The sequence below is a fragment of the Portunus trituberculatus genome, chromosome 27, assembly GCF_017591435.1.
Source record: "Portunus trituberculatus isolate SZX2019 chromosome 27, ASM1759143v1, whole genome shotgun sequence".
Lineage (NCBI taxonomy): Eukaryota > Metazoa > Arthropoda > Malacostraca > Decapoda > Portunidae > Portunus > Portunus trituberculatus.
The window spans coordinates 15,383,162-15,396,599 of NC_059281.1; the positions used below are offsets into that span (position 1 = coordinate 15,383,162).

Sequence of the window (13,438 nt, forward strand, 5' to 3'; positions counted from 1 at the left end):
GGTACCTCAAGGATTATGATTACTACGAGCGGTGCCTGATGGAGCGGCAGCGGGAGGAGAACCCCATCAAGCCCCTCAAGCGGTCCCGCAACACTGCCGGCTGCCTGTGCTTCACCTCCAAGAGTCGCAGGAACGCCGAGAAACAAAACTATCGCACAATGTAATTAAGTGTTCTGTTCTTTAGCCCAATGGTTTGCTAGTGGTATTCTCAGTTCCCAAAGCCTGCCTCAGCAGTGGTGTGATTAAGGAGTGTCTTCTTAGTGTATACATGACAATGATCCAGTCTTCAATAGTTGACTGTTGTTACTTCTTTTTAGTAATGTAGTTGTTTGTATTATTATTGTTGTTATTGTTCTGTTGTTATATTTTACTTCCATTATTATTATTATTATTATTATTGGTATTGGTATTATATTATTTTTACTATATACTGTTTTTTTTATTATATAATCATCTATTGTCATGCATTATTATTATTATTATTATTATTATTATTATTATTATTATTATTATTATTATTATATTGTTAATTTGGTGATTAGCAGTACCTGTGTACATGATATCAATGCAATTAAGGATATGAACACCTGTCAGACTCGTTAATCACACCATTCATAGTTCTTTGTGCTGTACCTAAGTAGCTTTTAGTTGTATTTTTTTTCATTTATTTGTTTTTTTATTCATTGCAAATAAACTGGTATACATACATGCTACTATAGAAAATTGCTCAATAAGTCATGTCCACATAAAAAGAAAATCCAATACAGACAGATTTTTCTAATAATTTGCATTGCATAATTTTTAAAAGCACTTCCATAATGCACTTTTGATTTGTGAAGAAAAAATACTTAATTTCCTTTTGTCTTGAGTGCCAAGCTTGATTCATGTTTTGATTTATGGACATTGATTTTTAGTGCATCCTTTGTGAAATTTTGATTAATTTTGTTGAAGGAGCTGGGACACCTTTAGCGTGTTGCGGGCTTCTCTGAGCCGGGTCAGAAAGTGGGCAACAGCTGGCTCTCAAAAGTGATAAGCAAGATATGCAGACTTCTGCCCACCATTCTTTCTTCCTTTTGATTTTGTTTTGATAAGTGCTGCAAAAGTGTTGCCATCATTGACCAACATGGACAAGAAACAATGTGTATGTGTGTGTGTGTGTGTGTGTGTGTGTGTGTGTGTGTGTGTGTGTGTGTGTGTGTGTGTGTGTGTGTCACTCGTCATTTAATTAGGCTCTGTCATTTCTTTATTGAAGTCCTGAATGTAAATTGGCTTACAATTGTTAAGAATAATACAAAATATCATCATCATATGTCATCATGAAAGTGTGAAGGTAGTAGCTAATCTAGAAACTCTATCCTATGTATCTAATGAAAACTTGCATTGGCTTATTAATGTAAAGATCTGTCTTTCATATTAGACTTATAGAACCAAAAAGATTTAAAGAGAGAGAGTGTGTGTGTGTGTGTGTGTGTGTGTGTGTGTGTGTGTGAAAGATAGATATATATATATATATATATATATATATATATATATATATATATATATATATATATATATATATAGAGAGAGAGAGAGAGAGAGAGAGAGAGAGAGAGAGAGAGAGAGAGAGAGAGAGAGGCCCCCTTTACCCATGCATGCAGCACAAGCATGCCTCACAGTCAAGTGCTTTCAAAGTTTTGTTTATATTTTGCAATGTCTTAAACATAAGCAATATACATTAATTAATGTATAAGTTAACATAAGTATAACTGTGTAGGAAGAGCTCAGTGCATGTGACTCACCTGCGGGTGTGTGGAGCAGGCAGGTGAGGCCCGCCAGCCAGGTGGTGAGTGTTGGCAGTGCTGCACACCACCACCAGGCTGCTGACTCCACTAATCTTGTTAATGTTCACTTATGCATATTCTTTTAAGTATATGTGCTCTGTATAGTGAATATAACCACCACAACATCATACATTAACAGTTTACACACACACACACACACACACACACACACACACACACACACACACACACACACACACACACACACACACAGTACCTTTATTTGCATGCACATGTACGTACATGCATGCATAACATTAGAAAGGAGGTAATTTTTAGATATATCTTGATGTTGTAGCTTCTTTCACAAACCAAAGAGGTGTGTGGCTTGCCGGTGCACACATCACTGTGATCACTGTCACACCAACACTGGTTCACTGTTGGTTGCTAGCAGAGCAGTCATTTGTCATTTTACATTGACTTCTCATTTCTTTGTGTGAAGTGAGATTGCTACATGATTTCAGCAGTCTCATTTAGGTGTACTTGATTCCTGATCTTAGGCGCTACACTCTGAGACTCTGAACATCTTGACGAAATTGTATGTTGCTCAACTCCACGATTTTTTGCATATGATTTCATAGTCTTGTGTTAAGGAACTATTTTTTCTATGATATTTTTTACACTGCTAGTTAGTGTGCGAATCTGGGTGAGCGAGCACAGATGACGGATGGCGAGATGCCGTCTGTGTCGACATACATATAGCTGTTGATTTAAGTTGGGATTTTTATACGATATTTGTACTACTGAATAACATTGTGTTGGCTTTACTGGGAATTGTGCTTCATATCATCTCTTTTTGTTGAATGGAGCATTTTATTGTTTTACTCACCTACTTACTGAACCACTACATACTCGTACACAGCAAGAATAGTAATCATATCTTTGAAGGATAGTTTATGTGGCATTTTCTGTACCATTTGCCTTTTGTTTTCTCATTTCATAAGAGCTTCACTATTGTTGGAAGATCAACTTTCAACCTTGAGTGGTGAAATGCAGTTGATGAGTTATAAGTTTAGTGTTTTTACCATCAGTCTCACAATCACATGTCATCTCTGCTCACTGGCCACCCAGCCTTCAGCTCTGCTCCTTGGAACCTCTCACAAGAGTTTCTCTTTTTATACCGACATGCACATGAAACATATGCTCCTGGTCAATTTATTCTTGATACCCTAACCTTTAGTTTATTGTGCCTTATTTTGTAATATTAACCATCACTAGACTGTTGTGAGAAAAGACCTTCTTCAAGATAGAGGACAAAGCACCCCACACTGGGATGATGTTTGGAACAATTTTAAAAGCTGGAAGAGAGAAAACATTATTTCATGGCTGTACTCAACAACTCATGAACTTTATTATACAAGTAAGAGACATATCTAAGGTAAAGCATTATATCCCTTGTTTCCATGCATAGTTCCATGTATTTTGATGTTGGTGCCACCCTGGTGAAGCTGCTGAGACTTGCTTCTTTAGCTTCTGTAGGAGACACTTTCCATGATGCACTGTACCTCCTATCACATGGTTAGCTTTATGGGAGTTCGCTCAAGACAAGAGGAGGAAGGCTGCCTTTCTTGGCTGTGATGAATTCTTACTTTACTTTTATATATTTTTTGTCATATACCAGTAACTACCTTCTAGACTAACACCTCTTTGTAAGGTACTGCCTCAAGGATTGCTATCCACCACTAGCTCAGTCATCATCTAGGTAATGGAACTGGGTTGTGAATTAGTGTGCTCTTAGTGTTTTCTAACATGATTTGCTTAATTTAAACTTCATGAAATGTGATGTTCTTGTATTCAAGCCGCACTGGAAGTAAACACATGTATGATCATTGGTTTATATATGCAGATTTCTTTGTGTGTGTGTGTGTGTGTGTGTAATTCACTGTTTGATCTGCTGCAGTCTCTGACGAGACAGCCAGACGTTACCCTACAGAACGAGCTCAGAGCTCATTATTTCCGATCTTGTGTGTGTGTGTGTGTGTGTGTGTGTGTGTGTGTGTGTGTGTGTGTGTGTGTGTGTGACTGAGCAAAGAGGTTAAATCTTGAGCTCCCCAGGGTGGCAGCAGCAGCAGCACCTTTGCCTTGTAAATATTGCCTCTTTCCTTATACATGAATGCTAATTTCATCATGCCCTTGTTCTGTGATATGTTTCAAAATGAATATTCTTTATTTCCACAAACATTTTGAGAACACTAACAACATTTCCAGCCAGAGGACAAATATTCCTCATAGTTATGTTATTCTAGAGGGGCAATGCATATGCAGTTTAGCACAGGATGAGTGTTTTGAACTTTACATCATATTAACTTGCTTACCAAAGACAAGATGATAAATGTGGTTTTCATGATTCAATAACTTAAGTTTTAGCAGTGCAGGAAAGATTACAAAATAATCACTTTTCCTCATCTTGTCATAGAAATTTAGTCAGAAAAATATGATTGAAAATAAATTTTTAAAAAGTTGATAGAATCAGGAGTGCAGAGGGTGACATGTCTCGGCAGTGCTGTGTAGCTGCTGGTTGCACTGCCGACACTCTGCCCGTGAGTGATACACCAGTCTTATTCTTCTGACACAAAAGGATGTCAGACACTAGCTCTCTAGTAACTTTTCTTTTATAAAGTATTCATGTTGCATCAAACATACTTTGTATCAAAATTTCTAAAGTATAGTATGTTAATTATTCACACAAATTTACCAGGCTATATGAAAAATTTGGTAAGGAGCTAAATTTTTGAGCTTTGATTGAAAGTAGCAAATTCTTCCAATTCATTTAATGGTGGTGGACAGATTATTAAAGAATAATATGTACAGCTGACATACCAAACTTAGAGAAGTAAGACTGAACCTTGGTCTACATAACTTACAATGAGATGGCCCATCAGTGTTAGCTTGGCTGGTGATGGCCAGAACAGTACTGAAACATGAAGTGTTAGCAATTGGTGTATGCAATGTCTCTCTATCCAGTCTCACATCTTCATTTCAAGGAATGGATTGGGATAATACTGCAACACAGCTGCTTATTGTCTCCTCTTTTATAATCAATATATTTTTGTTAGCCTTGCAATTTACTGAAAGTTCAACACCTGTAATCTTTTTAACAAGCCACTGCAAGCATAACAGGCAGGTACCTGTACTCACTACAGGTAACACTTGTTCTAAGTTTTTTGGCAGCACAGCTCACGAAACCATCCATTATTTTTATTATGTGCATATAGATGTCTGTGTTATTTTTTACTGTTGTGAGGGAAAAAATAATATTTCTAACTTTAGACTATTACTGAGGATACAGATAACAATATATTTACCCTTCCCTATACTACTGTGACACAACCAACTCCCTAGCCAGCCACATTATAATTGTTTTCCACCCACAGCGTTGTGATACTGCCTGGACCAGTTTCTTTGTGTTTAGAGTTAGGGTGTAATGTACCTTAATGTTTCCGTAGACCTGAACCTTTTTAATCCAGAAACACTGGGTGTGAGGTAATGCAAAGGTGCCAAGGAGGTGCCGAGATGCCCCTGGGCTCCTGGCAAGTGTTGTCTAAGTGAAGCAGAACATGATTAAGAAGGTTTGGGTGATTTTGCAGTTGCCCTATAGTTCTGTGTATGAATATGGTAAGATGTGTATGTATATGTATATACTTTGTTTAAATAATGAGCTATAAAGCTTTGTACTTTTCTAAGATTGTAGTAAAGAAACTACATGTCAATTTTAACTCAAATGAACGTACACTTCATAACAATGACCCAACTGCTGCTCTGGTGAGTGTGTCTCGAGCAGCACTTTTGTCCACTCCCTCACTCACCATCAGCAAGTACAACAGTCCATTGCTAGAGCTTCAATTACATAAATATCTGTAGGTAGTGTTTGAATATGTCAGGTAACATAGCCAGCAGCATTTGGGGTAAACACTCAGTCAGTCAGTCAGTCAGTACATGAGTGCTCAACTTGTAATTTGCATCACTGAAAATTTGGGCCTTTGAAACATTTATGGAGATTTTAATCTTTAACTTTTTCTTAGCACTGTATTATCCAGAAAATATATATAAAGAGATTATAGAGATAAAATTAGAAACATACTTTTCATGGATGCTTTTTTTCTTAGTACAGTATTACCTAAGAGAAAAGGGTGATATTAGAGATGCTGTGTGGGTCCATGCTTCAGTGGTGCTGTGGTGAGACGATCATTGTGATTGAGGAAGGCAGGATCAGGTTGATCTTCAAGTGTTTGCAGTGTTTTGGTTCATCACATGTCAGTTCCTAATGGAGATTTAGAACATTACAAATTCTGACCTTTTCTCTTGCTTATAGTAATCGGTGTTTGTAGAGTGCAGATGGTTATGTTTGGCTACATCAGTTGTTAACTTTCACATTGACTTCCAGTAACAGGGTACACTTAATTCTTACTGAAGTAAAGTAAAATTTGCTTACTGTTCTTCCCTAGTAGTAAATTATGAAGATATACATATTAAATAACAATTTACAGTTTTTGTTGTGTATCATAATACCATTAGAGTACCACGCATTTTTTTTGTTTAACGTAATATTCATACTTTTGTTGTCTAGAGAACAAATATATTATCAGTGAACATTTGTAGTTGTCATACACCAAGTAGTTAAAGTCAGCATAGAACATTTAAATACAATACACTCATCAGTTAAGGATGGAAATTTTCTGAAGATTCTCACAGCCAAGATGAAAGCAACTTAAACAGTACAATTGATGTAGCTGAAGACTGTTTAGTGTAACACGTATCACAGGCTGTGAGATAACCAGTGTAAAGTAAACATATTCATGTTTGAGAAGTGAACTGGTGATGCCTGTCTGTCTACCTGCAACTTTTTAATACACAATACTGTAATGTTAGATGATTTAGTAGACATCCCTCAGAGGCTTGGTGTGCCTCCCTCAAGGTGTGTGCAGGAAAAGGTCATTGGTGCTACATCACCAGCGTTGGGCTTTTCACGATGATCATGAAATCTTTCGTATTGCTTTGCGTGTATATTCTTTTTACTGTATGAGTAAATGTTTAAGTAATGTAATCTTTGATGCTAAAGTTTGGAAAAAGTATTAGTCTATCTGAAATTTATTAGATCAAGGCAATGTACAATCACCAGACATTTTATGTTGAACATTATAATTTCCAAAAATATTGTAACATTCTCTCATAAGTGTGTTGCACGTTTTTGTTTAGTCTTCAGTGCACATTTGGTGGAAAGTGGCTGGTAATGAGAGGGTTTGTGCATGTTGTCCTGCATGAATCTGAGGAAGGAAAGACTCAGCAACTGCTTGAAGATGATGTATTATAAGAATTTTTATACTCTGTATTTGTACTATTGAATGATTCTAGGGCATTGAAGAACATCAACTTGTTTGGTCCCACAAGGAAAGATGAGATAATTTTGGAATCCTTACTGCAGAAAGACCTAGTATTAAATTTTGAGATATACACTTGAAAAGCTAAATATGAGAATATCCTTGTAGCCTACCAGTGAGTGTGTCTTTGCTCTAACACAGGCAGCTTGCGGCCATATGCAGCACCACAGAGGCTGCCTCGTGGGAAACTATTTTTTTAGTCAGACACTTTTTAATGCAGAAAGTAGTATTATATAATTGCTCTGTGATACTTCTAAGCAGCCATCATGAGATACATAGAGAAAATGAAAAAGAAAAAAATTGCTTGCCTTGAGGCATGCGTAGAGCCACTTGATCTCTGAGCTGTGTCTGGTCGTACTGCAGCCTCCCCATCTGCACACATCATGTAGCAATCACAAATATGTATCAGAATAGTATTAAGTGTCATTTAGTCTTTGTGATACCATCTTCTCCATAAGACAAGCGCACAAATGCATCTCATAGACATCATTGTCATCCCTCAGAAGACCCCAGCAGGCCCAGCACGCTGCCAACATCAACCTTGACCAACTTGTAATGCAGGGAAATGTAATTGTTCATTGCCAAAAAAATAGACTATTGTTTTGTAAGAATCACGTGACATTTTACTTTCATGAGATAAGAAATTTCAACCCTTGTGCTGTGTTAATTCATTAGAAACTCCTTGTGTGTGCAGCATAGTTATGGCTGCTCTGGTATGTCACTAAGCATTATTGGTCCTGAGATGCACTCATGAAATTTAGGTTGATGTACCTTAGACAGTTCATGAATGTTGCTTTATACCTATAAGATCTCTGGAACACTGGAGACTCATTATCACAAGTTAGTATATGAGTGGTAATGGTAATTGTGGGTGTGTGTGGACTGTGTCAGTGTAGTACTGTGTGTGGAGGCGAGAACACTGCCTCAAGAATGACTGAATGACGTCTATACACATAATGGTATAATGTGTGTGAGTAGAGTTTTCTGTAGTGGTGAGTTGCAGTGAGTGGGTGGACCATCAACCAAGGTGTTCATGAGTTCACTTGCAACATTATGATTCACAGTGTGATGCTGTCTGGTGATTAGCTGGCTCAGTCCACCTCTCTTGATCCAAGTATGGTAGGAAGGAGGCTTGTATAATTTTCTTATGGGCGAGAGGATGAAGTGGTTAACCTAATGGAGAGAGAGATCAGATGTTTTTTGGAGAAAGCTTGCTTGAGTTGCTGAGTTTCTTGCACGCAGCCTCAGACTCATTTTCCAAGAACAATCATGGCCCTAGGCAGTGTAGATAACGTACATCATTGGAAACTGTAAAATAAGAATTAGATATTTGCTATTTTATATATGGCTTTTGACAACTTCAATAAATGTGAATGACCTGTTGCAGTTTTTACATTAGAGGAACCTATTTTTTGTGTATGCAGCAGTTATCACAAGTGGTACTTTAGCCATATGGATGCATAATGCACAAGGTTCATGCCAGTAGATCATAGTTCTCCTACAAGACCTCTAGATTCCACTCCTGTCCCTCCTATACTCACCCTAACCTCCCCTTGAAGCCTTGCTACATGGCAGGCTTTCTGCGCTCCCTTCCCTTCACCATGTATATATACAGTATCTATATTGCTCATTCTAGCATTTTCAACATGTAATTTTCATCATTCCAGTAGGTGTACTATATTTTTTGTTATATATTGTAGCTTTACTGAGTGATTTGCTCTTTAGTGTCACATAATGCTTCAATACACTGCAAGTGTTGTGTAGGACTGTTGTTGATTACACCGCAGCAAACAGTTATCCCTTTCCGTAAAACACATTTTGAGACTTGTTTGCAGACAGGCTAATAATTTTCGCATTTTTGCACCCTTCTTGGGGAATTTACGAGTACAGAAGGTGAGTTTCTATCTCTTTGAGTGTTCTAATGAAATGTGGTCATGATAAGCTGGTGACGTGAGAGTCTTAGTCTGTATCACGAAGACCAGTAACAAAGCACAGTGACTTGTTATCTAAAATAGATGTCCAAAGTCCAAATGACTGATTGCTTCATGTCACACCTTGTCTGTAGTGCTCATGTATGTCTTTTGCTTTACTTCATGGGATAATAATGCTCAATTCTAATTGCTAGTCAACATGTATCAAGTGTTGAGGTTGTGTGAAGAAATAGTTAATAAGTATCCAAGTGCTAATTATGAAGCATAGTGTCATAGAAATGGCTGCATGGCCTCACCTTAATCTGATACGCTGGCAAACCAACAGGTACTCATGTAAAGACTTTAATTATAAGTGATCACAGTCTGTAGAAACCCATAGAGTGTATAGAAAGTGATGGTACATATTGGAATGCCTCACACAACTAGTATTGAAGTAAGTGTTAGACAAAAACTGGTACTAAATGTCAGTAGATCACGGCCACACCCATTTCAGCTTGCCTCTCTTCAGCATTCTCCCAAAATTCCCAAAGAGTAATGGCAAAGTATGCAGGCCTCAGAACCTGTCCTCACAGCAGCTCACCACCTCAAGCAGGCTTTACTGTAGTAGACCATGTTCCTTTGCTCCTTTCAAGTGATTTTTTAGGAGCTTGGTAATGCTAATGCTACATAGTCAAGAGTCCAGTAACATGCTGCATTCATCTCCACTATATTTAGCGCTTTCTCTCTAGCTTATGTCCTCTGGTCTGCTGAAAATCTATCAATTGTTGGATTGTGTATGATATCAGCATATCCAGGACTTAAGTCCGAGGGAGAACACAAAACATAGTGTGTGAGAAGACAGGGTTACAGGACTTATGACCACGACTGTACAAAGTGCTTTGTGTGGTGTGTGGGGGCGTGGCATTAGTGTGTTGGTGTTGTGAAGTGATATATAGGAATAGGAGATGCTGGTGTGATATGACATTAACGAAAGCTAGCATGGATTGCAGAATGCGCCAAATGTTGTAGTGAATCAGCAGGAGTTTTAGTAGATTTGGAATTCATTGCATTGTTTATGTATTTATCTCCGGTTTGGAATTTGTTGGTGGTGTGTATGATGTATGGTATATCTGGATGTGAGAGGTGGAGATTAGACCGTTGATAGGATATGTGGTCAGTACACAGTAATGTACAGAAAGACCATGGAAAGATACGATGTGGAGCTTACTATAATATGGATGTGTGGAATTGTCAGGTGATGTAGGACAAAAATTAATGTGAAGAGTGCCAGTTAAAATTATGAAAGATAGTCGTTGTTTTGATAACGGTATAGTAGAGCAGAACGAAAGATTGATGATGGCGTCGCTGCAGAGAAGTGTGCGCAGAGAGACCATGTGGAGAGTGTCTGATAGCAGGAATAAGACAATACTCGTGTGGCGTGTGGCGATCAGTGTGCTGCTTGCAAGAGGTCCGGTGTGGCCTGAGGTGCTGAAAGAAGTTATCTGTGTGTTAACGTAATTGTGTAACGCAAGATGTCGCTTTACAATAGGGCGATGTATTGTGTAATCTCTATTTATGTGATATAGGGGTATATAGTCTTTAGTTGGGTAGAGGAGTGTTAACCCAGTAACACGAGTCTCCTCCACAGGGCATACAACACGTGTAGCTGGTACTGCTGGCCCTGGATCGAGAACCTTTTATGAACCCACCTGCCACTTCACCCTCGCCGGCCATCCATCAGCTGAACCGTCGTCCTTCTCACCGCAGTCACCTCACCATTATCATTCGCCTCCGCCAGTAGTCTTGACAAAAGTTTTAGTTTATTTTCTCTTGTTTTAGTAACGTCATTCATCGTCAACTGTCACCTTTCGTATGTGATCATTAGGGAGTAGCAGCCACTTGTCATTCACGTCGGTACCGTCACTCATTACCGGTGGACAAGAGTCGTGTTGTCCTCCGCGAGTCTGGAGGAGACGCTGCCGCGGCCTGGTGAGGTGTGGCTCACCTGTGTTCACTGGTCTCACCCGTCTTTCATTACTTACATGGTGACACCTGCATGGCGGGATTGTACAAACGCATACGTGCGTGCATACATAGCTACTTTTGAGTTACGTTCTTTAGCAGAAAAAAGTTATGTATGATAAGCGATATTTTCCCAGTTTTAAAAGTATGTGCCATCCTGGAAATCACTGAGAAAAGCTTCCTTATCAGATCGTGAGTATATTTCTACAATTTTATCGTGATATGATTGATTTAGAACTGTAGGATTATGTTCTCCGCCCCATTGCCTGCCTTGCCAGACCCCGGGCCGCCCTCCATCACCACCACCACCACCACCACTACCACCACGCCATCACCACCACCACCACCACATGAGCATCCGTCTGCAGCATCACTCGTCAAGGCCTTGATGTTCCGCTGTTGGGGAGTTTCCCTTCTCCATTATGAACAAACTTGGTATTGTGTAGTGAGTAAATGTACATAGTTTCTGTAAATCTTATAATTGTATCATTTTTATTTTTTATGAGGAAACTCAAATTTTGGAATAAGTAGAAGACTGACTATACATACAGTAGCTCTCGAGGGTCACTGTTGAGCAGACTCGAGTTTAGCGGTCGCCAGAAGCTGCCATGCATGTACTACGCCTCACTCAACAAGATAATGAATGACTCAACTGGTCCAGAAATACTATTCAACCGTACTAATTCTCACATCAAATCTGCTTTGAGGGTTGTGACAGCTGCTGCCACACGTCTTGCCGCGAGTCTTGCACTACGGCGATAATAAGACGCTGTTATCTATTCATTCACTCAATCACTTATTATTTCATCTCTTGTCTGCTAACCACAAAAAGTTGGCTCTTTTATCAGGAATGATCCTATAGTTCTTACATGCTCATCTATCAACTTACTGGAGAATCTTAAGTTTTAGTATCAATTAATATTACGAATAAAAGACATTTTTCATCAACGTTCGTTCATGTGTTATGTGTTGCAAAATGATGTAATATGTATGGCTATGTCAGGGAGAGGATCAGGCAGGATGGCCAGCGGCTGTGTTGCGGCGTTGTGTTGTGACTTGTGAGCGTGGCGGCTGGACTGGGCTGGTGATCAAGGGTGAAGTCTTGCTCTAGGCTGCCGCAAGCCTCCTTCTTCCAGCAGCACACACTCCAGCCTCAGAGCCAGCCAAAAAGCACCCGTGACCGGCAGCTGACCGCGCCCAACGCTCCACCTACTCTTATGAGTACATCCATTCATTAAGTCCGGGCTCATTACTGTATTGTACATCTCTTTATGCTAAAATCAGGTACATCGTTTCAAGCATCAGAGATATGCTTCCCATCACAGAAGACGATCGCTTTGTCTTCGTCCTTTCCTTCTTTTATAATTCGAAACAAAGAACAGACTTTTGAAGCAGTACTCGGGAGTGTTTCGATCCCCCCAAGCCACAAACCAGCGCTTCCTTCCGTGCAGGTGTTAGCGTTGGGCCGGTCATTGCAGGCTGCCTGCCGAGGAGGAACTGATGTGTTCTGCCCCGTACTGTGATGTTCATTATCAGTGTATTACATCGCTTCATACTTTTGTGTTCAGTTGCACATTTATCAGTGGTTTACACACTAATTAATTTCGAATAGTGCTCAGGCACGTCACACCAAACCAATGTACTGTGGAAGATGTTGCACAAGAAGTGGCCTGTTGTGCACTGTTTCATGATCTCATACCTCATAACACACTTGTCGCACCACCACCACCACCACCACACATCCACACACATCCACACCACAGAACCATATCCCGTGTGACTGCATAACCATGTACTGCCGGAGCCCAAAATTCTGCAGTAGCTTCTCATGCCATCACGATACTTTCTAGGTTTCATTGGCTGTGCACTCACGCTGTGTGTGATCCCGACCTCCACTCATCAGTAACAATAAAAGATAGCGCAATGTTACTCCATTATTGTCATTCCTTCCTGTAATTTATTTCCTCTCAGTTTTTGTTTCACCATAATGTTAGCCAGAGATGGAGTGGCTGGGGCTGGCCTCCCTGTCGCCTCCTACTGGCCCATGTTGTGGCCCCAGGAATTCGCCAACGCTAATATTTACCGTAAGTCACGCGCCGCAGCCCGTGCACCCAGGCTTTCTTGCCCCTGGTGTCTCCCTCCGCTGGTTGCCGCCCATGCTGTTGATACACAAGTATCTGCTGTTATCTTCCCGTACACTCCCTTATTCTTTGACATTGCAGAATTCCATGACTTGAAGGTTTGTATTACTGAAGGTATCTCACTTGGCCTATAAACACTACGGAGTTATTAGGCGGGTTCTGAT

General features: G+C 39.7%; 1 protein-coding gene across 3 annotated transcripts in view; it reads left to right on the forward strand.

Annotated features, from left to right (window-relative positions):
- Positions 1-13,062, forward strand: part of LOC123509769 (rho-related BTB domain-containing protein 1-like) — a 70,299-nt gene extending 57,237 nt beyond the window's left edge. For 2 of the 3 annotated variants that reach the window (XM_045264289.1, XM_045264290.1), the window contains exons 14-15: positions 2-160; positions 952-1,434. In XM_045264289.1, coding sequence (XP_045120224.1) covers positions 2-160; positions 952-1,030 — 238 coding nt within the window. In that variant the 3' untranslated portion in view covers positions 1,031-1,434. Of the gene's footprint in view, position 1; positions 161-951; positions 1,435-10,759 lie in introns of those variants that run through there. The other variant, XM_045264291.1, reaches the window with a different exon arrangement.
- Positions 13,063-13,438: the final 376 nt, after the last annotated feature.